Raw genomic sequence first — 26,182 nt, forward strand, 5'->3', positions numbered from 1 at the left:
TGACATTTATGCATCTCATTGAATCAGGTGTGTAGATTTTTCCTAAATTTGCTTTTGACATAAAAATGTGTGATCTTGTCTTCGTTTTAAGGTCACCCATCTATTCGACAACGGGGCGACTGTTTTCTTTGCTGTGTTCATGGCTGTTTGGGGTAAGTTGACGTTGAACTTTGAGAAAAATGCAGCAGGGAAACACATAACTACGATGTTCGTACAGTGCTGTGCTGCTGCACTGTTTGATAACCTCTTCTGATGTTTTCTAAAAGGTAGAGATTACTAGTCTTGAGCCACCCCTCATTTATTTGTATTTTGCAGGGAACATGAAAATTAGGCTTCTTGAACTATATTCAGGTTGGCTGTCTTTTGTTCCATTCAGCCTCAGGATTAAATAAACGTGCACTTGTTTGTTCCCACTCCTGTTTGATATGTAAAGTGGATCAAAATAGGTGGACAGATATTGGAGAGTATTTCTGCTTAAATTTTTTTTTCCTAAATGACTCTCTGTATATTGTTTACATGATAAAATTAACTGAAAAACAACAACAGAAACAAAAAAAACAGATAATTCCCCTAAAAACCATCACGTACAAGGATGGGACTGAAAATGAATGAAGCAGCAGCCAATAGCTGAAGACACTAAAACATTTCAACACAGAGCTGGTCCATTATCAAAGATTTTCACATTACACAGTAACATCAGTTGTTTGTATTTCTTTTTCAATTAGTATTAATACTCTAAAAACCAAACATTTCCAAATTTTATATATTTAAAAGATTAAACAGACATTTACAGTTTCATTAACACTGTTTAAAAGCCTGGTTGAACTGTTAGACACGTGACTACTGAACAAGGTCCCAGTATATGTGCGGTGCACTTAAGGAACCTGTGGGCTGTTCATAACTTTCCTCCACTGCTGACATGGCAGGTGATGAAGAACCAGCAGCATCATAAAGGTGATCCCTGGACTCTTTATAAATGCCTTAGTGACAGAAAAATGGAGCACAAAAAATGCACAAAATAAAGAAAAATTACTCAAAAGTCACATTTCTAACATTTTAAACTCAAAATGATACATATCAAAAAAATGTTGATGTTTAAAAATAACTACCATCTTTAACTGGTGTTCCTGCACATTGATCTTCACATATATAATCAGAAATGTTGTTGAACTGTGTTTAATTTGAGTACCTATATAAAGGAAGAACAAAAAGTAGAGTAACAACAGATGCTCACCAAGGATTTTTTTAACAGCGGTCGGCTGTTTGAGAGCCTCTCGTATTCTGTTGTCATATCTAAAACATCTCAGCATGAAGAACAGAGCTAAACACAGCTGGAGGATGAAGATCAACACACACAGCACGATGACAATGTTGTTTACTGTTGAGGGTAAAAAGGAGGGAAGAGGTACAAAAAGGTTTTAACAAATCAGACTGACAGAACAGGAATAAAACTTGGACCTTTGTTTCTTTATAATTATTATGAATTACCATTGATTACTTTCATACATACAATGTACAGACAAATGAGGTGTAGCTTCATTCAACATGAACTAATTATTGGATAAATTAAAAGATAATGCCTACATTTAGTGTTCAAAGAGGCACAAAGTCATTATTGATACTTTCATAGTTTTCTATGGCAGGCCTAAGAGTACAAATGCACTGTTGAATAAAACAGTGCAAACAAAATCTCATTTTTCTATTTGTTTTCTGAAGTTGTAGTAGTTGTACAGAATCAGGACCCTTTTGCATTGGAAATATTATAGTACCAGCTGATTGTTGTGCTGTGGATTCCAAGTGGATGACCTCTGGTTGAGAAAAGACCAGAGACTGGTTCTGGTTCTGGAGGAGCCCCATCAGGCAGATCTTATTGCTCCAGATTTGCTGTGAAGGCAAAATGACAGGCATTTGGATTTTGATCAGCTGGGCTTGGAATTTTATTCCAGCTTCTCATTGAAAAGAAGTTAAATTAAAAGCTTCGGTGGACGAGGTACTTGTGTTTGTGAGCTGTGTATAACTAAATAAAGGAAAGCTCAGAATCCGTTCATATAGAAGTTCAATTTGCCAGAAGAAAACAAATACTCTACAGCTTGTAAAAGCTCAGACCAGCATTACAGCAAGCTACCACGTCCTTTCAACTAATCGCTGGCTTTTTAACTTTTCAAAATGCAATTTAAAACTTGCTTGGGAAGGCACGATGTGATCAAAAATGATTCCTTTGATTTTCTTTAATACAGATTTTTCCCGTTTTTATAGATGTCATTTGCATACTTTGGTACCAACTGAAGCATGGCTCGTGGCATTGTCTATTGTCTACTCTGCACGATGAAACAAAAAAAAAGTTAAGAAACAACCTGAGCACATGGAGTTCTTATGCAAAGACATCCTAGTAAACTACAACTTCAGTGAAAAAACTTATTGTCTATCGATCAACCATTTCCTGATTTTTATAGTGCTGATGATGTCGTGTCTGAAGTCATTGGGCTAGTCTGTTTTTATATAGGAATGTCTTTTTTGTTTTTATTAGGAATTCAGATGTTATTTACTAAGATCATTTACCCCCATAGAGAGCCACTGAGGCACGTAAAAGAGCTCATCATGGTTCAGTCAATGTTTGATAATCTGATAATGATTTGTTGTAGGTCTAGCAGTTAGTTACTAGTTAGTTAGGTTTGAAGCAAACACAATTTGAGCGTTGCTTCAGATGAGCACAATTTGGTTTAGTGGTATGCAATACTGCAAAATTTGGTATTGATCCATTACCACGTAATTACAGGACCATTATCACAGATGTTTAGTGTTTTCAGAGGGAGAAATGTTTTGTCACTCATCCAAGTGACTGCTTCAGTCTCAGCTGACTGCAGGTTCCCCCAATCTTATAAACAGTACATTTGCACAATGACTGAAACCAGCCCACTGAATGAACAATGGTCTGTGAGGTCATTTCCTTGATCATTAATATGCAAATTGTCATGACCATTGGTCAGCAACCACTGATCAAAGACCATTGGTCATTGATCAGTGGCCATGAGTACCATTCACAGAGAATTGGGAAATGGCTGCAATCACAGCATTGTAAGATGGTGACAGATGTACCCTTAGGCTCCCTCCTCGATTCAGAGATGGTCTTTCCCTTTTCATGTAAATGGCCTTCTTGACTCCCCACATCAGACCAGTCCTATATCCCTGTCCAGGATTAAAAGAGTGTCCACTGGCCTGTAGGTGTGAGTAAATAGTAGAGTCCCGGCCTGATGAGGTAGCTCTTCTGTGTTGTGCCGTCCGCTTAGTCAGAGGTTGTTTGGTTTCCCCAATGTATAAATCCTGGCAATCCTCCTGGCACTTAACAGCGTACAGTATGTTACTCTGTTTGTGTCGGGGGACCTGATCCTTGGGGTGGACCAATTTTTGGCGCAGTGCAATTTGGGGTTTAAAAGCTTCAGAGACGCTGTTTTTTCGAGAAAGTTCGTCTCAACTGTTCCGATAGTCCTGAGACATCAAATGTTTCTCCCACTGAAAAGGCAACGTCCAGATAAACTGAATCAACTTTTTGGGATAACAGCAGCTTATTTGTTATAAGTTTTGAAGTATCTATCCTCAATATGCTTCGTCTGAGTACACCTAGATGTCTTTAAATTTTAATTCAACTATTAGTGTGTTTTGTTGTGTTACTTAATAAAACCAAACACAGCTTTCACAGTTTTTACACACTTTTTAAAACTGGGACTTTCACAGACCTAGAATGTAACGACTTGACTTGAGAGTCAACACAAAAGTATCGTTGTATTCAGACATTTTCATTCATGATTGAGAAAATTAATGAACCTAGAGGAAAAAAATCAAACTAAAGCATTGATCCTGTCTCGCTAGTATCGAGCCGATAACAATACCAACATTGGTATCAATACTATGGATATTTAAACTGAGCAGCCCACACCTGGTGGGGCTGCGCTGTCTAGAAAATATGCCTGTAAATCAAATGCTCCTCTCTGGGAAAACAAAATGCCTGATGACAGTAAACACCTCAAATCACATATGCATGTGGCATGTTTTTATCTGTTTAAGATTCTGACTATGATCCTAGGTGCACCTTCTAATGCTGCTGAACTGAGAAGTAATAATGTGATAGTCCAACACAGCGGTTAAAAATGAGGTTTAAAGTCTTACTTTAAAATGTTAAAGTGTTGCTGAAGATTATATGGTACAGCACAGGCAGCGACAGTCTTGACAGCAAGGTGCTAAACATCACTGCTGATTATCTTTTGGCTGCTTTAATTTGCATATTTAATCTGTGCTGCAGGAAGAAAGGGGCAGCTTTGATTGTGTAGCTTCGCACAGACAAAAAATGTAAAAACTGCGGCACTTTAAATAATTCACTTTTCAGTAGAGTATATAATAACAGTCACCCAGTTAGCATGGATAGATGGATAGAGGGCATTCCCTGCTACTAAAGATGTTTAAGTTTAATATAGTTCTGCAGACAACCTCTATAAACAACTTACTAAAACTAAAACTGTTAGTAATATGGTGTTGTACAGGGCACTGGGATCTTGATAGGGAGCTACAACATTTTTACTCTACAATGAAATCTGCAATCCTAGTCCCTTATCTTATCAACTAACAAAGTTAACCAGCTCTTACGTAATTAACAAATAAGCGCCCAACTGAACTCTAAATAGTACAAAGTTAAACTCCACATAATAGTTTTTTATTTCTGTATAATAATTGATAATTCCTGAATACACATAGTTGCATTTATTAGACATTGAACTACACATATAGAAACACCTACCAAGTTTAGCAACCAGTGTAGAATACTAAAGCTGTTTTCACAGCTGCACTGGCATGTCAGAGCACTGTTTGAAGTCTGCAAATACAGCAAAAACATTCCCAGTTTTCTATTTTTATTTAAAGAAAAGTCTAAAAGAAAGCGCATTAATGTACTGACCTTACATCCACTGCTTCTCGCCGCTTGTCCGAATTAATTTTTGGGTTTGACTGCAGCACAGAATCCACTGAAATCCCCTCATTAAGGTTTCTCAGAAGTTCTCTCCCCTGCTGTTTGCTCATACAGCTGAGTGTTCGCTCTGAAAATACCTTTCTCTAATGCAGCTTCAGACAGCATGTGGACATGACAGAGAAAATAAATGAAAAGCTTGTGTTTGAAACACTGAGGATGAAGGCCTCTGATCTGAGCAGCGTCTGCAATAAGTAAGCTATCCAGAGGACTTTGTTCGGCAGGATCTAACTTCCATGGCTCAGCACTGTTTCTGAGTTGTCGTGCATTGTAAACACTGGATCAGAAAGCACTTTGACACGTGACATTTTCAACACAGTTGGATAACACGGGCATCATATCAACCTCTCACTATTTACCACTCTTAAAAGTGCACAATATAAAGATCCAGAAGACCAGTAGCATTTCCCTACACAGCGCAAGATCAACTCGGAAGCAATAGTAAAGATTAACTCATTAACCAGTGTTGGCAGTTTGTGTCAATAATTTAAAGTTCTTCATTGTGATCTGTGGTGTAGAAAATAATGGCTAAAACACTATTCTCTTACCCAGAGAGTGATGCAAGTTATTTTTATTTAGTGATGTTTTAAAATTTAAACAAATAAAAGCTGAAATGTTCCATCTTTTGTGCCTATTTTATATAAATAGTTGGTCAAATTACATATATACAGTGCCCTCGCTGTATAGTCCCTCGCTATAACGTGGTTCACCTTTCGCGGCCTTGCTGTTTCACTGATTTTTTTGTGCAATATTCCATGTTTTTTTTGTTTGTTAGTTTAGTTTTTTTTTTTTACATCCTGATTGGCTGTAGATCATTGTCAATCAATCTCATGCCGTGTCTCCTGTACAGTACAGAATGTGTTCAGCTTGTCAAATTTACATAAATCTTTCGCTAGCAGTGTGACTCTGAAGTGCTGCTCTGTATGTTTGTAAGTTTTCTCCCCAACAAACACAACAATGTCGATGAAACGTTTTGCACCATCAAAAGCAACCACGGGTGCCTTTGGTTTCATTCTAGAATACTGGACTTATTTTTCTATGAAGGTTTGAGCTTTGAGAGTGTTTAAAAAAAGAGAGAAAGGTGTGAAAATGTTCATGCATGTCTGAGAAAAGTGTATAAAGTGTGCAGTGAGGGGGTTTACAGCCTTAAAACATCTATAATAATTGTAAAAAAATTAAGTTGGCTACTTCGCGGATTTCACCTATCACGGGTTATTTTTAGAACGTAACCCCCGCGATAAACGAGGCATATTGTAAAAAGGCATAATTTGTAGAAGCTACCCCAATCCAGACTTACCTGCACTTTCTTATTTTTCTATCACGAGTTTGAGCATCTGTAGGCTAATTGGTCAGGTTTGTTGTTTTGGTTTACTTTTATCAACCTGGTTCTTTGCAACAGCCGGCAAGAACAGCTTTTGCTCTGGCGTCCTTCTACAGTTTGTCACAGTCTGGCTGAGAAGTTGACTGTGTGGAGTGAGGAGGAGGACCCGAGTGCAAACACGCAAAACAAATCTTTAATTTATCTAAGAACAAGCCGTTTATTCAAGGCCAGAAAACATTACAAAAGGCAAAGGCGAAACTAAACAATAACCTAAACTGGGTGACCTAAGATTAAAATAGACAAACATAGAAACATGACATAGCATGAACATAGCAGACAACCCAAAGAAATGAATGAAAACACACAGACAAAATGCACACAGGAAGTTATCAGGGGAAGCAGAAACACATGGGGAAACAGCTGATTAGAAAGAACATAACGACGTCAGAGCGAAAAGTAAAGTTAAACCTCACTGAATATAGAAACACAAGACTTTCAAAATAAAACAGGAAACATGGAGAGACATGACAACACAAGCTTGACAATGACATGACAGACTAGACAAGAAACAAGACACAAAAACCAAGGAGACAGATGATAGTAATGGCTAAACTAAAACTCCACTAGACCCTAAATAAGACTAACACAATAACTTATAATCACAAACCTTACATAAGAAACTCAAAAATACAGAATAAACTCAAAACGCCGGGTCAGAAACATGACACAATTCTTGCTAGCATGCTTTAAGCAAGCGAAGTTGTTGCAGTCCAAAACTACAAGATGAATCTGAGGGGTGTACTACACTAATGGGTTGAGCCATCTCTTTGTCTTGAAAGTGGCGCTTTACTGGCCAAGTATGTGTATGCATACAAGAAACTGGGGTCCAGACAATAACCACATAAGGAGCATATTATTGAAATAATATGTGCAGATATGAAATGACCACCAACAATCAGTTCTCTGGAAAATAACACTACTAATCCTGTTGGCCTTCTAACCACGGATGGTAGGAGGGTCTAAAGTTTTTCTGATCATCAATTTTAGGGTAAGTGAATCCAGATACAGGAAAACTGCCCTCAGTATACTGAACTTGCTTCGTAGTACAAAGCCTGGGTTATGTGTTTAACAGAAAACTCAGACTTTAAGCTTGACTTAGCTTTCTGACCCATGCACTTTGCTTTTTAGTACAAGTATCTGTCTTGTTGATTAATATCAGGCCAAATATTTAAAGATTGTGACGATTTCTTCATTATTAAGACTTGTACATCTAAATTTGAAGCATGTTATCTGCACAAACTTGACGGGCTCATCAATAATGTATTGTTTACATAATGACAGAAGAAGCATCTAACAGAAGAAATTTAATAGAAAGTTGATTAGTGCTTGGTAGGAGCCATATAATCCCATCCTGGGGACTGTTTAGGAGTGACACAATGCAAACTTTTTTGTTCATGTCTTCCAGCAACGGTCTTCCTGGAGTTCTGGAAGAGACGCAGAGCTGTCCTCGCATATGACTGGGACCTCATTGACTGGGAAGAAGAGGAGGTAAAGTACCTGTAGCTTATCTGCTCCCTTTAACATAAATAAATAGTATGAAAAGAAATTAGGAGGGAAAAGATAGTCAATTATATTTCTAGTTATTTATTTTTTTCTTGAACAAGCACTTCTTCCCTGAAGAAATGTTGGCCTACTCATACCCTTTTCAGTCCATGTCAATCTCAAAGCATATATTTAAAAAGGTGGAGATGGTGTACTAAGAGCCTGTGTCAAGTCTGTCTCAGTTCATTTTATGAGTCACTGAAAATCTGCAGCTCTACAATGAAAACTCGAACAAACTAAAGACCCACACAGCTGTCATAATGTAATTTCTGTGGGTTTTTATGTTCTCTCCTGTCTTGTGTATCAACCTCCAACCATCATCTGTCAATCACATAATAGATAGTGAGTGTGTTCTTTGAAGGCTGCTCTTCTTTTGATGTAAATGTGATTCAGAATTTCAATCTGCTTTGTACGTAACGTGAGAAGACAGGCTGTTGGTCAGAGCTTGAGGATATAAGGGTGGTTTGCAGCCACTTGGTTGTGCCTCTACACTGTCCCAGCTTGGCTATTATATCCTGCTGCTATGTGTCAGGCACCTTTGGACACAGCCTGCAGTTTGAGTCCTGTTGGCTGTGCTAGACTCTTGCCCAAATAGATCTGGTGCTTAGGGCCGGTTCTTGTGCTGCCATGATCAGAACCTCTGTGGCCTTTTCTAGCCACTGGTAGGATTTCTTGACGTCAGAGACTTCCTCTATCTGTTGGTGGTACATCCCATGATTCCATGATCTGTGCTTTACACAGTTCGTATTAAATATTTGTGCTGATACCCTGAAGAAGAAGCTTTCTCCGTGGTAACCCTTTTAAAAAAGTCGTACTTGTTCAGTTTTTTTCTAATTGCACTGACATGTCATGTCATTTATCCCGCTAACTGAAGTCTGTTGAGTCCTTACGCTTTCCACTTCTGTGAAGATTGTGTTAATACGTACGTCAATGCTATAGTTACTTTATCTGTGAACTGCCTGTGACTTGCACCCTCAACTATGCAATCCTGTGAAAAACTTCTCAGCAGAAATGGCTGCTAACTAGTAGCTAAATGTGTGCTTTTTTACTACAGTTTATGCTCATATGTGTAGTCTGTTATCTTTCAGGAAGAAATACGCCCACAGTTTGAGGCCAAATACTCAAAGAAGGAGAGGATGAACCCTATATCTGGAAAACCTGAACCTTACCAGGCCTTCTCTGACAAATACAGTCGCCTCATCGTTTCCACATCTGGAATATTCTTTATGGTGAGTTTCTGGAGCAAGTGAGCATTAAGTAAAAGATGTGTTACGAAATGTGCCAACTGCTTTTTGTCTGCAGTTACAATTTCCATTGTTCCATCTAAAACTAGACCTCTCAGTTTATAGACTGAAGTATTCAGTTATCATATATACATACATAAGTATTTACAGTTGAAATGTTCTCTTTTTCTTGTCACTGTCACGTCACAGATATTGGTGGTGATTGCTGCCGTGTTTGGCATCGTCATTTACCGAGTTATCACTGTCAGTACCTTTGCTGCCTTCGGCTGGGCTCTCATCAGGAACAACTCTCAGGTGGCGACCACAGGCACGGCAGTCTGCATCAACTTTTGCATCATCATGCTCCTTAACGTGGTAACTTTCTGCTGTTTTTCGACTGCACTGTGCAGAAGTAGAGCAATGACAAAATAGTTAATGCATTTATTTCAGGTTGCAGTAATGATAAATGCTGTTCTAAATGTAACGGCTAATTCATGCATTGTATGAATAGTTACACAGATACATATAAGATTGGACATTATTTTTGGTAGCTTTCTAACGCTTTTAACACCATTTTTAGACAATAAATTTACTGTAATGGAATTTAAATGTAAAGCCTTGAGAAATACATTTAATTTCACCTTTTTTTTACAGCTTTATGAAAAAGTTGCTCTGCTTCTTACCAATTTAGGTAAGTTGGTGACACACAATTCTGCAATTTCTTTTTGTATGCATAATGTTACGATATTCTTAAAATGAACTCCTTCTTTCTGTTTAACCACAGAGCAACCGAGGACAGAGTCTGAGTGGGAGAACAGCTTTACTTTCAAGATGTTCCTTTTTCAGTTTGTCAATCTTAACAGTTCAACTTTCTACATCGCCTTCTTTTTGGGAAGGTGAGTAAGTCACTGGCAAGTCACAAATTCAGGACAGGACCAGTATTAGTTGAATCATGTAACCAGTTTCACACAAATATACATAGCTGAGTTCCTATTACTTATTCTTACACTGGCTAGTTGCCTTGTTTAGCAAGGTGCCTGTATATTTTACTGTGATATTAAAGTCATACATAATTAGGGAATATCTTAAACAAAATATACTGAATCCTTTAGTACAGCTGACCTATAAGAAAGACAAAAAAGCAATCACCTGTCATGGTTTGCCTCCACCAGTGTGTGAATGTGAGAGTGAATGAATAGTGGAATTGTAAAGCACTTTGAGTGTCTAGAAAAGCGCTATATAAATGCAATCCATTATTATTATTATTTAAATCAGAATAGCCTTCATACATTTTAAAGAGATGTTTTTTGGGGGAGACTGCTTGAATTGCTTGTATAGTTGTGAATAACCCATTGACAGTTAGCTGCAGAGATTAAGTTTTATATTAGTTTAAACAGGAAGAGCATTTGTAAACTTTTGAAAATAGAAGTCTGTGGGGATTGCTTCATATTTTTTTTTAGCCAGCTTCAAGTGGCCGTTCGAGGAACTGCAGTTTTTGGTGCATGATCGTATACTTCATCTTTCAGCCTTGTAGGCTGCTGCTTGGGGATAGTTATCCTGATACCCTTTGAAGAGTTCACCTTTTGTGTGATTAGGGACCAATTGGAATTTTCCTGACGGTCAATGATAGTACTGTATGTGTAAATTATACAGTTGACGTTCAAATGCTGGTTGGTTGTTGGTTAGGTAAAAAATGTAAAATGTAGCTTACAAAATGTAACCTAATGCAGCGCAATGTATCTCATTGAATCTATAACAGCATTGTATATTTAGTGTACTTCTGTTCTCGAAGCCTATTTGTTTACACACATTATTGTGAGCACTTAGATTAATCTTCCAGCTTTTATTTGTTACATGAAATAAAATGCCTTTAAAGCCATCAAAACTGTCCTAATAAGTACAGTTAGGAATAAGTCTAAGGTTTTCTGGATCTTGTAATTATCCAAGTGTAAATAAGGTGGCACAGGAAAATTATTTAATCTCTCTTAAAAGGACAACCAAAGGGATACAAAGATGACTCAGGTCTTTCAGTACCAGAAAACTGCCATTTTGCATTATCAAGGCTTTCAAATCTAGAAGAGTTTTTATTTTTCAGTGACATCTATAATTTCAACTATCGGGTCCATTTTGATACATTTTACAGACTTTGAGCAAAGCCGTCTCTGGGCTTAACGTAGCTTATAGTGACGCTAAACATGTAGCTCTAATTGTGTGCTCTTTTACTTACTCCTTACTCCTGTTGTTTTTTTCGACCCTTGGTCTACAGATTCACAGGTCGACCTGGTGCATATCTGCGTCTCATAAATCGCTGGAAACTGGAAGAAGTGAGTAATGACTTTTCTTTTCCCAGTGGGGAATAATCGCAAGGCATTATGGATTGACATATTTCTAAATTGGGCATTAAGCTATTACTGTATGGCTAACCACCAGGCATTTAACCCCCATCATTAGTAAGTGGTACTTCTGGGAACATGCAGGGAAATAATACAGTGGAGTGGTCTAAGGGGACAAAAGGCCTGAGCCGACGCTTTTAGGTGCTGAGCTAATGTTTTCCCTCAGCAGCAGAAATGGAAAAAGTCTCTATAATGTGACATGTACAGTACAAGTGTAGCCTCAGTCAGCCTTTTATTCCCATGCAGAACCATTACTGTCCTTAAAGACATTACTGCCTCGGCTGCACATTTAAAAAGCTGCTAAAGGTTGCAGGCATAAATCATAATCGTAAGTGTATGATAAATAATTACAGGTTGTGACTATATCCTTTCCAAAATAAACTGCACTTGCATTGCTGCAGTGGGTGTTTTCCAGCAAGTGATGCTTGCAAATCCTGGTAGACTCATGCTTATAACAGTGACTAGTTCTAGCTATCCTGGATTCCGTCTTGAAAGTGAAACTCTTTTGTTTACACTTTAAAACACCATGTTGGCAAAGGCTAAAGTTTGATTTCATGCTATCTCTTTCTTGTCACCTCAGTGCCATCCTAGTGGCTGTCTCATTGACCTCTGTATGCAGATGGGAATCATCATGGTGCTAAAACAGACGTGGAACAACTTTATGGAGCTCGGCTACCCGTGAGTTCCGTTTGCCGCTGTAACCTTAAAATAATATAAACCTGTTATGTGTTTAGAAAAAAAGCAGCATCTGGTGTAAAAATTAAAATATATGGAGCTAGTTACTATGGCAACCTCTTACGTGTATGTATATGGAGTAACTACAAAAATATATAATTCTAGCCCATTACTAGCCCATTTTATTTAATGCTGAATTGCAAATGCATCTTGCTATCCAAGCTAGCTAGCAAGTGCTAGCATTAGCTGGCAACTCTCTAACTCTACATCATCTGAAAACTTGAAAAAAACAAACCAAAAAAAACACAGTTATGGCAAAATTGTCAAACTGCTGTTCACAGCTAGGTACATCACAGTGGATACATCCATCTTTTATATACAGTCTACGTTGGTCAAGAAACAGTAGTGTCAGACTGAAAAGGTGCTGAACGTATCTGAATCTACTGCCATGGTAAACATTCATGATCCCCAGGCAATGAATCCTGCTTTTCTAACCTTGTGATTCATCATCTACTGCAAAACTGGTCTCACTCCCATTTTGTTTTTTGTTGTTTGATAAAGTGTTTTTCTCTTTCGTGCTTTTTATAAATTTATTTATTTATTTATTTTTAAATCAATCAATTGGCCAGTACTTACTTATGGTCATTTACCTAGCTAATAACATTCCCATATTACTCAACTGTGCTTGTGTGCAGCTCCAGTTACCATATGGTTACATGTACTGTGTTTAAGAACAGATCCGGAGAGCTTTTAAACTTGAAAACAGCAGTCTCTCATGTTCCGAAGCGCCTGGACTTAGTGTAGTTACACAAGAAGATCATGCCCAGTTGTTTTGGTTTTTTTACTCAGACTGATGCAGAACTGGTGGACGCGGCGGAGACTGAGGAGAGAACACGGCCAAAATGCAAAGGCCGGCTTCCCACAGTGGGAGAGGGATTTTAACCTGCAGCCAATGAATGCCTATGGACTGTTTGATGAATACCTGGAGATGAGTATGTTGGATGCAAGCACAATATGAATGAAATACGCTTTGCTGGTAACCTTTGATGTCAGTTTTGTATTTTAAGGTTATCCTAAAATGCACTCTACAGTTTAATCTTCAGAATTTATCTAAACAATTTTTTTATCTTGGTCCCAGCAGCTTCAATCCATGTTATGTAATTCTGACACTGCACTATATTGAATTAGAGCTAGAAGCCGTTCCACGTGCTTTAAGGAGCTTTAAGGTGCATTTGATGTTTTTGATCATTGTTTTGGATTTTCATCCTACAGTTTTTAAGTTCACCCATTCCCAGATTTGAAACCGCTCAAATAAATCCACTATACGCTTTCTTCAAGTCATAAAGAGCTGAACAGGACAGAAACTACTGCCTTACATTCATGCAGCAGCCAATAACATGACTCTAAATTCTTGCATTCCAGTCTAAAGAAAAACAGTTTGAAAGCATGATGAACATCTAAAGGAGATGTTGGACATCAGGCATGTTTTTGTTACATGCCTGATGTTCAAGGTAGCTAGTTTACCTTTATACAGTCTGGCTTCATTAAACCTAATAACCACAATCAGGCGAAACTTTCTCACAACACTGGTTTTCAACTCGATAAATAAAGGTTAGGGTCAACAGTATCATTCCTTCATATTTGTGCATGAGTAGATATGATTGTAAATCCCTTAAATGTATCCCTATTCTTTATGATCCAGCCATGGTGATGTCAAACAGCCAAAAATTTACAGCCAGTAGTAAACAAACAGACCCTTTTTTAATATCTGTGCACTGAGGTCTGCTCGATCTTTGAGTGGTCAATAGACAGAGATTTTATAAATGTAGCTTGCTCAGGGTAGCAGGCTCAAGCCTCAAGGTGCTTCTTATTGTAAGGTAAAGACCCAACAATAATGCAGACAAAACCCCGCCAATCAGACAGCCCTCTATGAGCAAGCACTTGGCGACAGTGGGAAGGAAAACCCCCTTTAACAGGAAGAAACCTCAAACAGAACCAGGCTACCTGCCGTGGCCGGCTGTAGTGCAGGCCTCTGAAGTCTTGCACTGTTTGTTTCAGTTTTACAGTTTGGCTTTACCACCATCTTCGTGGCAGCTTTCCCTCTGGCCCCTCTCTTGGCGCTGATCAACAACATCATCGAGATCCGTTTAGACGCTTACAAGTTTGTCACACAGTGGCGACGCCCTCTGCCATCACAAGCCAAAGACATAGGTAAAGAGTAAAATGCAGTACGTTCCTTTATTACAGAAACACTTTCCTGTTTGTCGGGTGTCTTTGAAATCATTCTTTATTGGCAGGGATCTGGTATGGCATTTTGGAGGGCATCGGCATCTTGTCCGTCATCACCAACGCCTTTGTGATCGCCGTTACCTCGGACTTCATCCCTCGCCTTGTTTACGCCTACAAGTACGGACCCTGCGCTGGTCAGGGCCGAGCAGGGGAGGGGTGAGGGATGATTTTACAGTTTTTGCTTTAATTCTGTGTTGCTGCATGCTGCAGTTGGTAAAATCATTTCCCATATGTGCCGCAGGTGCATGATGGGTTATGTCAACGCCAGTCTCTCAGTTTTCCGGGTGTCAGATTTTGAGAGGAGGTCGCACCCCAGGACGAATGGCTCGGAGCTGTTTGGAGAAGCTGTGAAGTACTGCAGGTGGTGTGAGAAGTGAAAAGCTGTTATTTTGAGGCAGCTGTATGTAGAAAACAGAAACACTGTGGAAAGAGAAGTTTGTTTATTTTAAAAAGGCTTCAGCTAAAAGCACAGGGTCAGCTATAAGATAATCCACTACTTTATTCACGATTCTGGTAACTGAGTGATCTTACTGAGATCCACATTGAACTGAAGTTACAGAACATCATTTTGGAAACGCCCCATTTGCTGCCAGTATCCCAATTTTCCTGCTCACTAATATGAGTAAATGAGTCATCAGTGTTTCTGTAGGATGAACTTTGACCTTTCTCTTTTTCCCCCTCCCCTTTTAGGTATCGTGACTACAGGGAGCCTCCAGATTCTTCCGAGCCTTACTCTTACACTCTGCAGTTCTGGCACGTCCTGGCAGCCCGGCTGGCCTTCATCATTGTTTTTGAGGTCAGTCTTTTGTAGTCACTGACAAATGACAGCAGGCTGCAGGCTGCCTTTGGAATTGGATTCCTTCTTATTATTTTGTCAACAGGTTTTCACCTTTCTCTCTTATTTATCAGGACCAACCAACAGTGCTGTGAAAAAGTACTTGACTCCCTTCCTTCCCCCTTCAAACTAATTCAAATTTTATAGAAAGATAAAAAGAGTAAATGCAAATTTCAGTTTTTAAATGATGATTTCATTGATCAAAAAAGCTATCTTACCTCGACCTTAGTCTAGGTGAATTAGTTGTTGTGAACCACATTTTTTAGAAAAATGAGTTTTAGATTATAAGCTACACCCAGGAAGACCTGTTGAATCAAGAATTCACTTAAATAGAACCTGTCTGAGAAGCTGAAGAGGTCTAAGAGATCTCAAAAAGAGGAAACATCATGACATGATCTAAAGAAACTCAAGAAGATCTGAGAGAACAGATGAGAAACAAAGTCATCGACACCAGGGTGGAAGGGTTACAAAGGCATTTCTAAGGCTGAGGGGGGTCATTATTCACAAATGGAGTAAACTTGGAGCATTCACAGGAAAGTCCATCCTTCCAAAATTTCTCTAAGAGTGCATCAGCAACTCATCAAGGAGGTTACAAAAGAACTGCAGGCGTAAATTGTCCCTAAAGGTCAAAGGTCATGGCTCAAAAATAAGAAAGACACTGGGCAACAATGGCACCATGGGAGAGTTGGTGGAGAAAGCCACAGCTGACCAAAAAGAACACAAAAACTCACAATTGCCAGAAACTGTCTTACATCTGCCATAAAACTAACACAACATCATACAAGCAGGCAGACATGGTGGTAACAGTGTGGTGATCTGGGCCTACCTTGCTGCTTCAGGACTTGGACAACTTGCTGTAATTGGTGGGAGAATATCAGGCCATCAGTTCATGCCCTGAAGCACAAGCTCACTTCTGCAGCAGGACGATGATCCCAAATACACCAGAGAGTCCACCTCTGAATGGCTAAAAATAACGAAACTTCAGGTTTTGGAGTGACTAGTCAAAGTCTGAACTTAAATCTTTAACCTTAAAAGGGCCGTTCATGTCTGAAAACCCTCCAGTGTTGCTAAATTAAACAGTTTTGCAAAGAAAATGCCTCAATTTCTCCACAATGAAGTGAAAGACTCATTGCCAGTTGGCACACTTGATTGCAGTTCTTGCTACCAAGGGCGGCACAACCAGCCATGTTTAGATGGATTGTTTTCCCCTTAAAAATAATTTAAAATTGCATTTTGCATTTACTGGGGTTACTTTTGAATAATAATAAAAGTGTTCAATGATCTGAAACATGCAAGTGTTACAAATATGCAAAAAAGTAAGAAATCATGAAGGGGTTAAATACATTTTCATAGAACTGTATTTTTCTCAATATTTTTCTCTAATCTAAAAAAGCCTAATAGAGACATGGGTCTAGTGAATATTTTTAACCATGACCCATCAACTCAAATCATTTAGAGACTAAAGATTTGATGAAGTGAAGAAAAGTGCAGCCACAGAAGCCCAGTCATGTTCCAACGTTGCTGTGACCAAAATAGAGTCATGCAATTTAAAAAAAACATGTTCTGCTTCCTGTGTTTGGCATTCTGATCGACCTGTTCCAGCTTTCAGCGGCTGGATGAGTGCACTCTTCTATTTTAGCTCACACGCTCTAAGTAACATTGCAACTAATCCAGATTTAGGAGGTGTAAAAAAAGCATTTTATAAATCCAGATTAGAGCTGCTCGGGTACAGTGTATTTTCAGAGAAGAGGCTCAAATAAACGTGTCTTTGTTTTGTGAAGCATTTAACTGATAAAGAGCCAGTCTTTCCTATTAGGACATAACAATCAAACCCCCTGTAAAAGAAGCATTACCACATCTTATCACTTGTGTGCTTAGCATAGTGGAGGTATAGCTCTGGGATTTCTGATAAAGTTCTGTGTTTTTGTAGCATATGGTCTTTGCCATCAAGACTCTGATCGCGTACCTGATCCCCGACCTTCCCAAGGACCTGCGAGACAGAATGCGCAGGGAGAAATACTTGATCCAGGAGATGATGTATGAGGCTGAGCTGGAGAGACTGCAAAAGGAGAAAAACGAGAAGAAGAAGAAAGACAGGGTCCACCATAAGGAATGGCCCTGAACTCACCAACAGGTACATGTAGAGAGATTTTCTTCAGCTCTATGAAACACTTGTACTGTTTATTAAACTTCCTTTAGTGGACTGTATATCAAAAATGGCTACCATGATGCCATTTATTTGTTTGTGAAGACCATCGTTGGGGTCGTTACTTAAGAAAAGTATTGTTATACACATTACTCGTTACTTTTATTAAATTTAAGCATGTTACTGAATTACTCGCCGGAAAGAGTAATTTTTTTTACACTACTCGTTACATTACTTTCCAGTTAGTCTGTAAAATGACCTGAAACACAGTGTCATGTAATTACTATTTAACAAACCTGAGGCTACAGTCCCACACATCAGCCCAAGTCCCTATCCCAATGAGGACAGGCCTACAATCTTTCTTTTAGTAGTTGCATATGAACACAAAGCAAAGAAACCTCAAAGGGGCTGCTGCAGTGATTCTACTTAAGTGGCATGAACAGGTGGAAACAGAGGCTTCAAGTCTGATGACTCATCATTTAACTAAGTGAAGATCAAGCCTATTAAAGATCAGCGTTTGGTTGCTGGGTTGGGGTCGGCATATACTCAGCTAGAAAATCACTCTGGGTTTTTGGCTAGCTTTGCCTTAGCATGCTGTCTGTGCAGGCACGTGCAAAAAATCAAGTTGCTTTATCAGTAAAATGTGGCTATTTCTTATCTACATGCAGTTTCCACTTTTCTCATTCTCATCCTTTTGTGAAATTAAAATAAAAGTGATGCACATATCTCAACTCCTCAAAGCCGATGCCGCTCCACCATTTTACTCCTCCCAAATTCAGTTGATTGTAGTGCAAGTACACAAGACGAAAAAAAAGTGTTTGATGTGGGGTGTTTTTTTCATTTCTGCTGCTGATAACTGAAGAACCTTTGTAACAGAAGTAAAGAGATAATTGTAACTGCAATATAATTGCTGAATTTAGTATCATATTAACATATTACATTACAGTATTATGGACACATGTAATGTGATGAATCATATTACTTTGCATGCGTTGTATTAGTTACTGGTGTAATATTTACTTTGTAATGCGTTACACCAGTACACTGGGGAAGACCCATGTTGATGGTTTAAAGTTATTAATTTGACCACTGCTGTTCTTTTAGCCGGTATTTAGTGCCTAAAATTAGAATACCATAAAGTGGATGGGCAACATATGCAGACATAAGTGTCTGCTAAGTCACACAGAGAGGTTACACTGATTTGTAGTGGCATTTACCGCTTTACTCACCACGTTCTCATCCCAACGCATAACATACCGGCGCATGTGACAGATCGTCGGTATGTTACGCATTCTGAGGCATGAGAGCCGAAAGGAATGAATCTATACATGTAAATGTGTTTTATGTTCTGATCATGAATCACTCTGGAAAACACTATGTGATAGGTTTAAGCTTATGGTTAAGGTTCTGGTTCAGGCTGGAAGGGAGGGCTGGAGCCTCTGCTCGAAGCATGTGTTCCCACCATGAGCGGCATTCTGTTGGATTCAATTGAGAATCTGGAGCATCTCATAAGGACGCAGAAGGGTACCTCTCGCGTCACTATGAGACTCCTCGGTCTGTGACAAATTGTCGGTATGTTGCGCGTTGGGAATGAGAATGTTCTGGCTTTACTACCTTTTAAAGATTTTTACCGCTAAGTTTTAAAAGTTTAAAAAGTCTGAGTTATTAAATACTTAGCGGTGTGACTCAGCTATACAGACCAAAAGCCTTTTTTGTATAAGGCTGTAAACATCCCCGTTTCCGCTATGATGTTTTACCAAGGGAGTCTTTGGAGACAGTCTTGAGGAAATGCAGTATTTGGCATTAATGCATTAGCTTCCGTTTTCAGCTCTGGTAGTTGCCATTTACTCACAACTAACATCTTCTTATGGGGACTACAAATTTCAGTCCACCAGAACAGCTGTTGCAGTCTTGTATTTACTCTAGCTAACTAGCAAATTATGCTAACGTTTAGTTCTGACTGAAAATGTGAACTGATTGAAAGCCTGGTTTATGTTTTTTATCTATATCCAGTCTATCCACAGAAATTCAAAAGCCCATCTAATATCGACTTAATAAATGTACAGTTGTATGACCAGGAAATGAAGGTTTTTGTGTTTAACACTAGAAGTCCCAGGCTTTTCTAACCCTCTGTCAGCCAAGTGGAAGCTAACTTGGCTAGTCTGTTAGCATCAATTCATATGTAAATTGGGTCGTTACCTGAGAATTGTGGAGGGGAGTGGGGGTGTGTGAATGATTGCGGATTTCTAACTGCAAACTGCCTCTTTGTTTGTGTGTGGGGAGGGGGAACTGCTAAAAGCTGTGAACTTCATTTTGTGTTCGTCTTGATGTATTCTCAATCATCCAGGAAAATAAATCTCCAAAAGATTTATTGATAAAAACAGTACAAAAAAACCAAAAAAAATTTCTACAAAAACAACCATTTGTACACATATTTACAGATAATAATAAAAAGTGAGTGAGTACATTTCAATCACTCACAATCCTGGCACTGCCATGGTATCTGTAGTCTGCATTTACCACATGTGTATCTGTAGCAGTGAACACATCGCACAGTGGCATGATTGTTCTTGCATTTGTGTTTGACCTGACACGTGGCTCTTTTTCCAGGGCTAGGTGTGGAGGGTTGTGTCCGAAGCAACTGTTCTTTTCTTGCCTTCTTCCCAGCCATATGAGAGTTAGCCAACTCTCTTGCAAACTCCACCAGGAAGTCCACCCGTCTTTCCTGCGTCCCGGTGCATGCTTGATACAGCACATGTGCATTCAGTGCTGCCATGTCAATCATGTTATAGGACCGTGTACTCCCGCACCATCTGGTCCATCACATCCACGCCACACTTTGTGGTGTTGTAAAGGGCGACAGTGTTTGGCTTCCTTTTGGTGGTGTTATCAGTCTGAACCACGCTGTGCATGCTGCTAAGAATATAGACTGTCTTCTTCCGTTTGGCTGCATACGCCGTCAGCGTGGCAGCAGAGGTTGAAAACACCTAAGAAATAAGATAAATTGTTATTTCCATAGCACTTTTACACACAATGAAACACATAAACATAGAACCACAAAAGACCTGCAGCCTACCTGAGTGGTGAATTCATTGCGATTTGTGTATCTAGCGGATTGAGGAATTTCCCGGCGAATCTTGCTGACTGTGCCGAGGATGGTGGTTTTCCGTCTAAGAAGTTTTTGCGCAAGTGAAAGTGATGTGAAGAAATTGTCCGTGGTAACATTTCTGCCCTTGTCTAGGAATGGTTCCATCAGCCTCATCACCCAAACTTGTCAGGTTTACTTGCAATATACTGCAGGAAACAGCACCGAGTCTTTGATCTTGATCTTGATCAAAGATCTTGATCTTGCGGGGGGTTACTAGGGTTCCATCACTACGTGACTGCTGGTCAGCAAACCTGGGAAACCCACAGATCATTGGAACTATGCCGCGTAACCGCTTCCAAGACATCATGCAACACCTATGCTTTGATGACAGGTCCACCCGCAGTGATCGAGCAAAGACTGATAAGTTCGCTGCAGTTTCCAGTGTGTGGGGATCATTTGTCACCAACTGCATCATGTGCTACAACCCTGGTCTACATATCACCGTTGATGAACAGCTCTTCCCATCAAAGACTCGGTGCTGTTTCCTGCAGTATATTGCAAGTAAACCTGACAGGTTTGGGATCAAGTTTTGGGTGGCCTGCGACCTAAAATCCAAGTACATTTGCAATGTCCTCCTATATCTTGGCAAGGACCCCAATCGTCCCAGTGGGGAGAGACTGTCTGAAAATGTAGTGATGAGGCTGATGGAACCATTCCTAGACAAGGGCAGAAATGTTACCACGGACAATTTCTTCACATCACTTTCACTTGCGCAAAAACTTCTTAGACGGAAAACCACCATCCTCGGCACAGTCAGCAAGATTCGCCGGGAAATTCCTCAATCCGCTAGATACACAAATCGCAATGAATTCACCACTCAGGTAGGCTGCAGGTCTTTTGTGGTTCTATGTTTATGTGTTTCATTGTGTGTAAAAGTGCTATGGAAATAACAATTTATCTTATTTCTTAGGTATTTTCAACCACTGCTGCCACGCTGACGGCGTATGCGGCCAAACGGAAGAAGACAGTCTATATTCTTAGCAGCATGCACAGCGTGGTTCAGACTGATAACACCACCAAAAGGAAGCCAAACACTGTCGCCCTTTACAACACCACAAAGTGTGGCGTGGATGTGATGGACCAGATGGTGCGGGAGTACACGGTCCGCAGAGGAACACGGCGCTGGCCAGTTGCCGTGTTCTATAACATGATTGACATGGCAGCACTGAATGCACATGTGCTGTATCAAGCATGCACCGGGACGCAGGAAAGACGGGTGGACTTTCTGGTGGAGCTTGCAAGAGAGTTGGCTAACTCTCATATGGCTGGGAAGAAGGCAAGAAAAGAACAGTTGCTTCGGACACAACCCTCCACACCTAGCCCTGGAAAAAGAGCCACGTGTCAGGTCAAACACAAATGCAAGAACAATCATGCCACTGAACGATGTGTTCACTGCTACAGATACACATGTGGTAAATGCAGACTACAGATACCATAGCAGTGCCAGGATTGTGAGTGATTGCTGAAAATGTTGAAATGTACTCACTCACTTTTTATTGTTATTTGTAAATATGTGTACAAATGGTTGTTTTTTTATTTTTGTTTTTTTGTACTGTTTTATCAATAAATCTCAGCAACAAAGGAAATACACCCATGTGTGTTGATTTCTCCCTAAGGCAAACTGAAACACAAGTTTCCTTGTGGCTCAGGAAACTAACCACTCCAAGTGGTTCAGCATGGCCCCACCTTATTTACATAACAAAAGCAGCTGTTCACAGGTGATTAAGGATATTAGCTAAAAGCCTACCAGCCATTTGGCTCGACGGTGGGTTTTATAGGTAGAAAAGCCAAATGGCTCTTCTCTGGGACTTCTAGTGTTAATAAGTGTTATAGTCACTTTTAATTGGCATTTTCTGTTACTGGACTAAAACCGAGACATTTGAATTTATTACAGAGTAAAGTTACTAAGCTACTGTTCAAGTTATTGCTCAAAAGATGACATTAAAAGCAGTTTTCTGCTGCCATGGATGAATGCCGTGTATATTCAGTACAAAGTGTATTCAAACTGCGATCCAAAAAAATGTAAATAAAGCTGTTTGTTTGAAATGTTTCTCGGTGTTTGCAAGCTTTACACGAGTGTCTCTTATTTCCAGGTAGTCAGCAGGTCTTTGGTTTTCACAGCACAGCAGAGGGAGAGTGCCGGGTTTCCTGCATGTACTGGACTCTCATCCCTTCCTCCTGCTATGTCAGACCAGCCCCTCCTGTTGGACAGTTTCTGAACTGCATCTAGCTCACCGTAACACAGTGACTTTGGAGCCCATGTCTGCAAAACTAAGAGAAGTGCTCTGGAACATTTGGCAGTGGAATTTGCTACTTTTTCCCCTCCAGTTTGGACTCTCAGCAGGGTACATCTTCAGATCCTGAATGTAGATTTTAAGCAAGATGAAACTTTTCCACATTTTCTGTTTTAGATGAGAGGACCTACTCTCCTGAGCTTACTAGGTAACAAACCCTGTTTACATTTCTTCTTGCTAAGGGAGTTCACATTTTGCTTTACTGTAAATAAATGTATTTAAATGAATGTCAGGCTTATATGCTCTGCTATAGTGTAGTGCAAGAAAAATAAAGTAATGTAAAGACCTATTCTATCAAGGCTATGGCACTGTCCACAGTTTGCCTATATTGGAAATGCTTTCCACTTGAATTTAGATTGATAACTGCAGTAATAAATATTATTTATTGTAAAGACATTTGACTTTCCCTTTCTTGATTATATCTTGAGTCAGTAGATGTTTGTTTATTTAGACATTATAGTCATTAACACTGAAAAAAAAACGTCATGGCAAGTTTAATGCATGGTTTAAAAGTACAGGAAAACAACTGTAAAAACTGAATATGGAAAATTCTTTCACTGCATCCAGCTATTTTTTTTTTTTACGTATTTTTACATTTTTTTCATTGCAGGTGAGTCGGCACTCACTAAAAAGTGAAAAAGGTGTATTTATTTAATTGAGTTCCTACTACAAGGAAACAGACTCATATATATTTCTAGTTAATTAATTCCACAGTAAAACCACAGAGGCAAAAATGTCAACTTTCTTTAGAGGTGCAAACCAATACGAACCAATGGGATAAAAACAGTCAGCAATAATCAAATGGATAATAACTTTATTAATGAGTATTTACTCTCATACTTCTTCTACAATTGGTTCATTATTTTCTTAAAATATATTTCCCAATGAAAAGGTTAAAATAAAAGTGAACATGGTAAAGTAACTATTTTCTGCTACTTCATAGAGTACTTTTATTACCCCGCATTTTAGAGGAAGATATCAGACTTCAAGTTACTTTTTTATTTTAACAGGAAGTAGAACTCTTGAAATTAAGAGTCTCTTTTCGAGAGTGCTCTGAGCCAAGACAAACAACATAAGGTCCACAACCCTGATTTTGACCCAGGGCTCTCTTCCTGTGTGGAAAAGCACTCACCACTGGGCCACATTAACACACTGAGGTCGAAGTCATCACTGAGAGCTACTTCTGGCTGCTCCCCTGCCACACGGGGTCACCACCGCAGGTAGCTCCACATGTTTGTTTTGACAGTTTCACACTTCCTGATGCATCACCAAAGAGGATTATTGTCCCCGGCTAGAAATGAAGTAACATTTCACTTTCCAGGCAAGTGTAAAAACCAGTACTTTTCTACTAACAGTACACAATCAGAAAATGTAACTTTTGGTTTTATTGAATCGTTCTCCTGAGTCTTGGTAACCAGGGAACGAAGAAAATAATCATTCTAACATGTTTTGCTAAAAGTGAAACCAATGGCTGTAACTTTTTTGATTGGTTACTCTTTACAAAACTGTCACTGACTTTTCCAAAGTCTGCCATCTCAACCAGATATCGTTAAAATGGTGCCAGATACAAGTAAATTTAACACAGAGTCTTCCTTTTTATTCATTTTTTCTTGAATTAAGAAGAGAAACTTTATCTGTAATGGACTCTGTTTTGTAGGGTTGTATTGCTGTTTTTTAACATCACTTTCACTGCTCAAATCTTTCATGACACCACCAGGTATTGAGTTCAGAGGTGCGAATTGTTGCGCATTTGAAATACTCTAATCCTGAGTAACGCCAGCATTTATCATCCCACACCAACAGAGGGAGTCAGAGCCTTAATTTGCAGTTCACATTTTGTTAACTGGCCAACCTCTTGCAATATTATTAATACCCCGATGAAGACAGAGCCATACCTCAAGGCAAATTAATGAATTCCTATAAATTCCACGACAGCCTCTAGATTTGCACTCTTTTGTAGATCATACACAAAAATGAAGGAATCATTGCTATCATCAATAAGATGTTTTTCTATGCCCAAACACATCTGTTTGTCAAAGGTCTGTCACTATCTGGTCATTTTGAACATGCAAATAATCATAGATTAAAGAGCAGAGGATTGTCCTCCAGCATGGATTACTTTGGTGTGGTAGCCTTTGCGCAAGCTGCAATTTGATTATTAAAAGCAGGGGACAGAGGAGGCAAACTGTTTTGTTTCCTATTAAGGGGACTTTTCTCCCCTGTAAGAGGATTACCCCTGACACACGCTCAGGAGTTACATAAGGCCGTCAGAGGATAACATCTGACATTTCCTCATATCCTGTATTTTGGCAGTTCGGCACTCTGTGAAATCACTATAGTTGAAAGGTACGCATGCAGTGAAAAAGTAACAAGGCATATGTGGAAATTAGAATGCATCGCAGGGCAGAAAGAGCTAACCTCAGCATTTTCTCCTCTCACTGACAACATTTAAAAGAATCTCTGTGGTTTTCAGGTTATGTTGTTTTAAAGCTCTGTATTCTCTGGATCTCAAATGGATCAAATGACCAAGTCTAACATTAAAGGTACTGCTTATTGTTTAGTGAAACCACAGAAAGTTGGTTGAAACCCTAAAGTTCCATTCACTCCTGTTCATTTAAGTGCCAGTTTTAAATGCAGAATGCTGCTGTTTTGCTGTTTTCAGCCAATAAACCCCCGTGAGAGGAGGTTTCTGTGGCAAAACAGCCAGATTTTTGTCTGCAAAGGTGGTGGAGGAGACCAAAACAAAGATAAAAGGAGAGTTCACTCACTGGGCCCACGTCCTCATTTGAGGTTTGACAGCGTTTTAGTAGATAGAGGTGAATGGCTTAAACATGAATTGGCGAAGGCCTTGAAGGGGGCTGGCGGTGGCTCCCGGACCCTATCTCCAAAAAGTATTCTACCTACATTAACCAAGCAGACAGAAACATAAATGCTTGTCAACACTGTGATTGTTGTGTGTGATGAATTTAATTGTTGGTAACGTGAAGGTCTTAGTCTCCTCATAGCTGCTTTAACAAGAGTCACTGGGCTGTATTATTAGTCAAGGTAGCTTGGCTGATAAAAAAAAATACAGAACATTGCAAACTTTGTTTAAGCATCTCACAGAGAGCTGACTTCAGATATTAAATGCTAGGAGTTGTATTCCCCCTAGCATTAAAGTAAATCAACAATTAGGAAAGCCAGACTTTGAAATTAATGAATTCATTATTGTGGCATCATGCCAGCTTCTGTGAGTAGCTGCA

General features: G+C 39.3%; 1 protein-coding gene and 1 long non-coding RNA gene across 2 annotated transcripts in view; one reads left to right on the forward strand and one right to left on the reverse strand.

The window, feature by feature from the left end:
• LOC134615637 (anoctamin-4-like) overlaps positions 1 to 23,303 on the forward strand; it is a 38,916-nt gene extending 15,613 nt beyond the window's left edge. The window contains exons 13-27 of the mRNA XM_063460202.1: positions 92 to 152; positions 7,801 to 7,883; positions 9,026 to 9,166; positions 9,371 to 9,535; positions 9,815 to 9,851; positions 9,945 to 10,056; positions 11,427 to 11,484; positions 12,134 to 12,231; positions 13,078 to 13,220; positions 14,287 to 14,439; positions 14,526 to 14,673; positions 14,759 to 14,878; positions 15,208 to 15,313; positions 17,283 to 17,486; positions 22,740 to 23,303. Of these exons, the coding sequence (XP_063316272.1) occupies positions 92 to 152; positions 7,801 to 7,883; positions 9,026 to 9,166; positions 9,371 to 9,535; positions 9,815 to 9,851; positions 9,945 to 10,056; positions 11,427 to 11,484; positions 12,134 to 12,231; positions 13,078 to 13,220; positions 14,287 to 14,439; positions 14,526 to 14,673; positions 14,759 to 14,878; positions 15,208 to 15,313; positions 17,283 to 17,474 (1,617 nt within the window). The 3' untranslated portion in view covers positions 17,475 to 17,486; positions 22,740 to 23,303. The remainder of the gene's footprint in view (positions 1 to 91; positions 153 to 7,800; positions 7,884 to 9,025; positions 9,167 to 9,370; positions 9,536 to 9,814; positions 9,852 to 9,944; positions 10,057 to 11,426; positions 11,485 to 12,133; positions 12,232 to 13,077; positions 13,221 to 14,286; positions 14,440 to 14,525; positions 14,674 to 14,758; positions 14,879 to 15,207; positions 15,314 to 17,282; positions 17,487 to 22,739) is intronic.
• LOC135932164 (uncharacterized) lies at positions 823 to 2,006 on the reverse strand. The gene is made up of 3 exons (XR_010573302.1): positions 1,770 to 2,006; positions 1,235 to 1,378; positions 823 to 980 (listed from the first exon to the last, which is right to left on the reverse strand). It is a non-coding gene; the product is annotated as an uncharacterized LOC135932164 (long non-coding RNA).
• Positions 23,304 to 26,182: the final 2,879 nt, after the last annotated feature.

This window comes from Pelmatolapia mariae, linkage group LG17, assembly GCF_036321145.2.
Source record: "Pelmatolapia mariae isolate MD_Pm_ZW linkage group LG17, Pm_UMD_F_2, whole genome shotgun sequence".
NCBI classification, from domain to species: domain Eukaryota; kingdom Metazoa; phylum Chordata; class Actinopteri; order Cichliformes; family Cichlidae; genus Pelmatolapia; species Pelmatolapia mariae.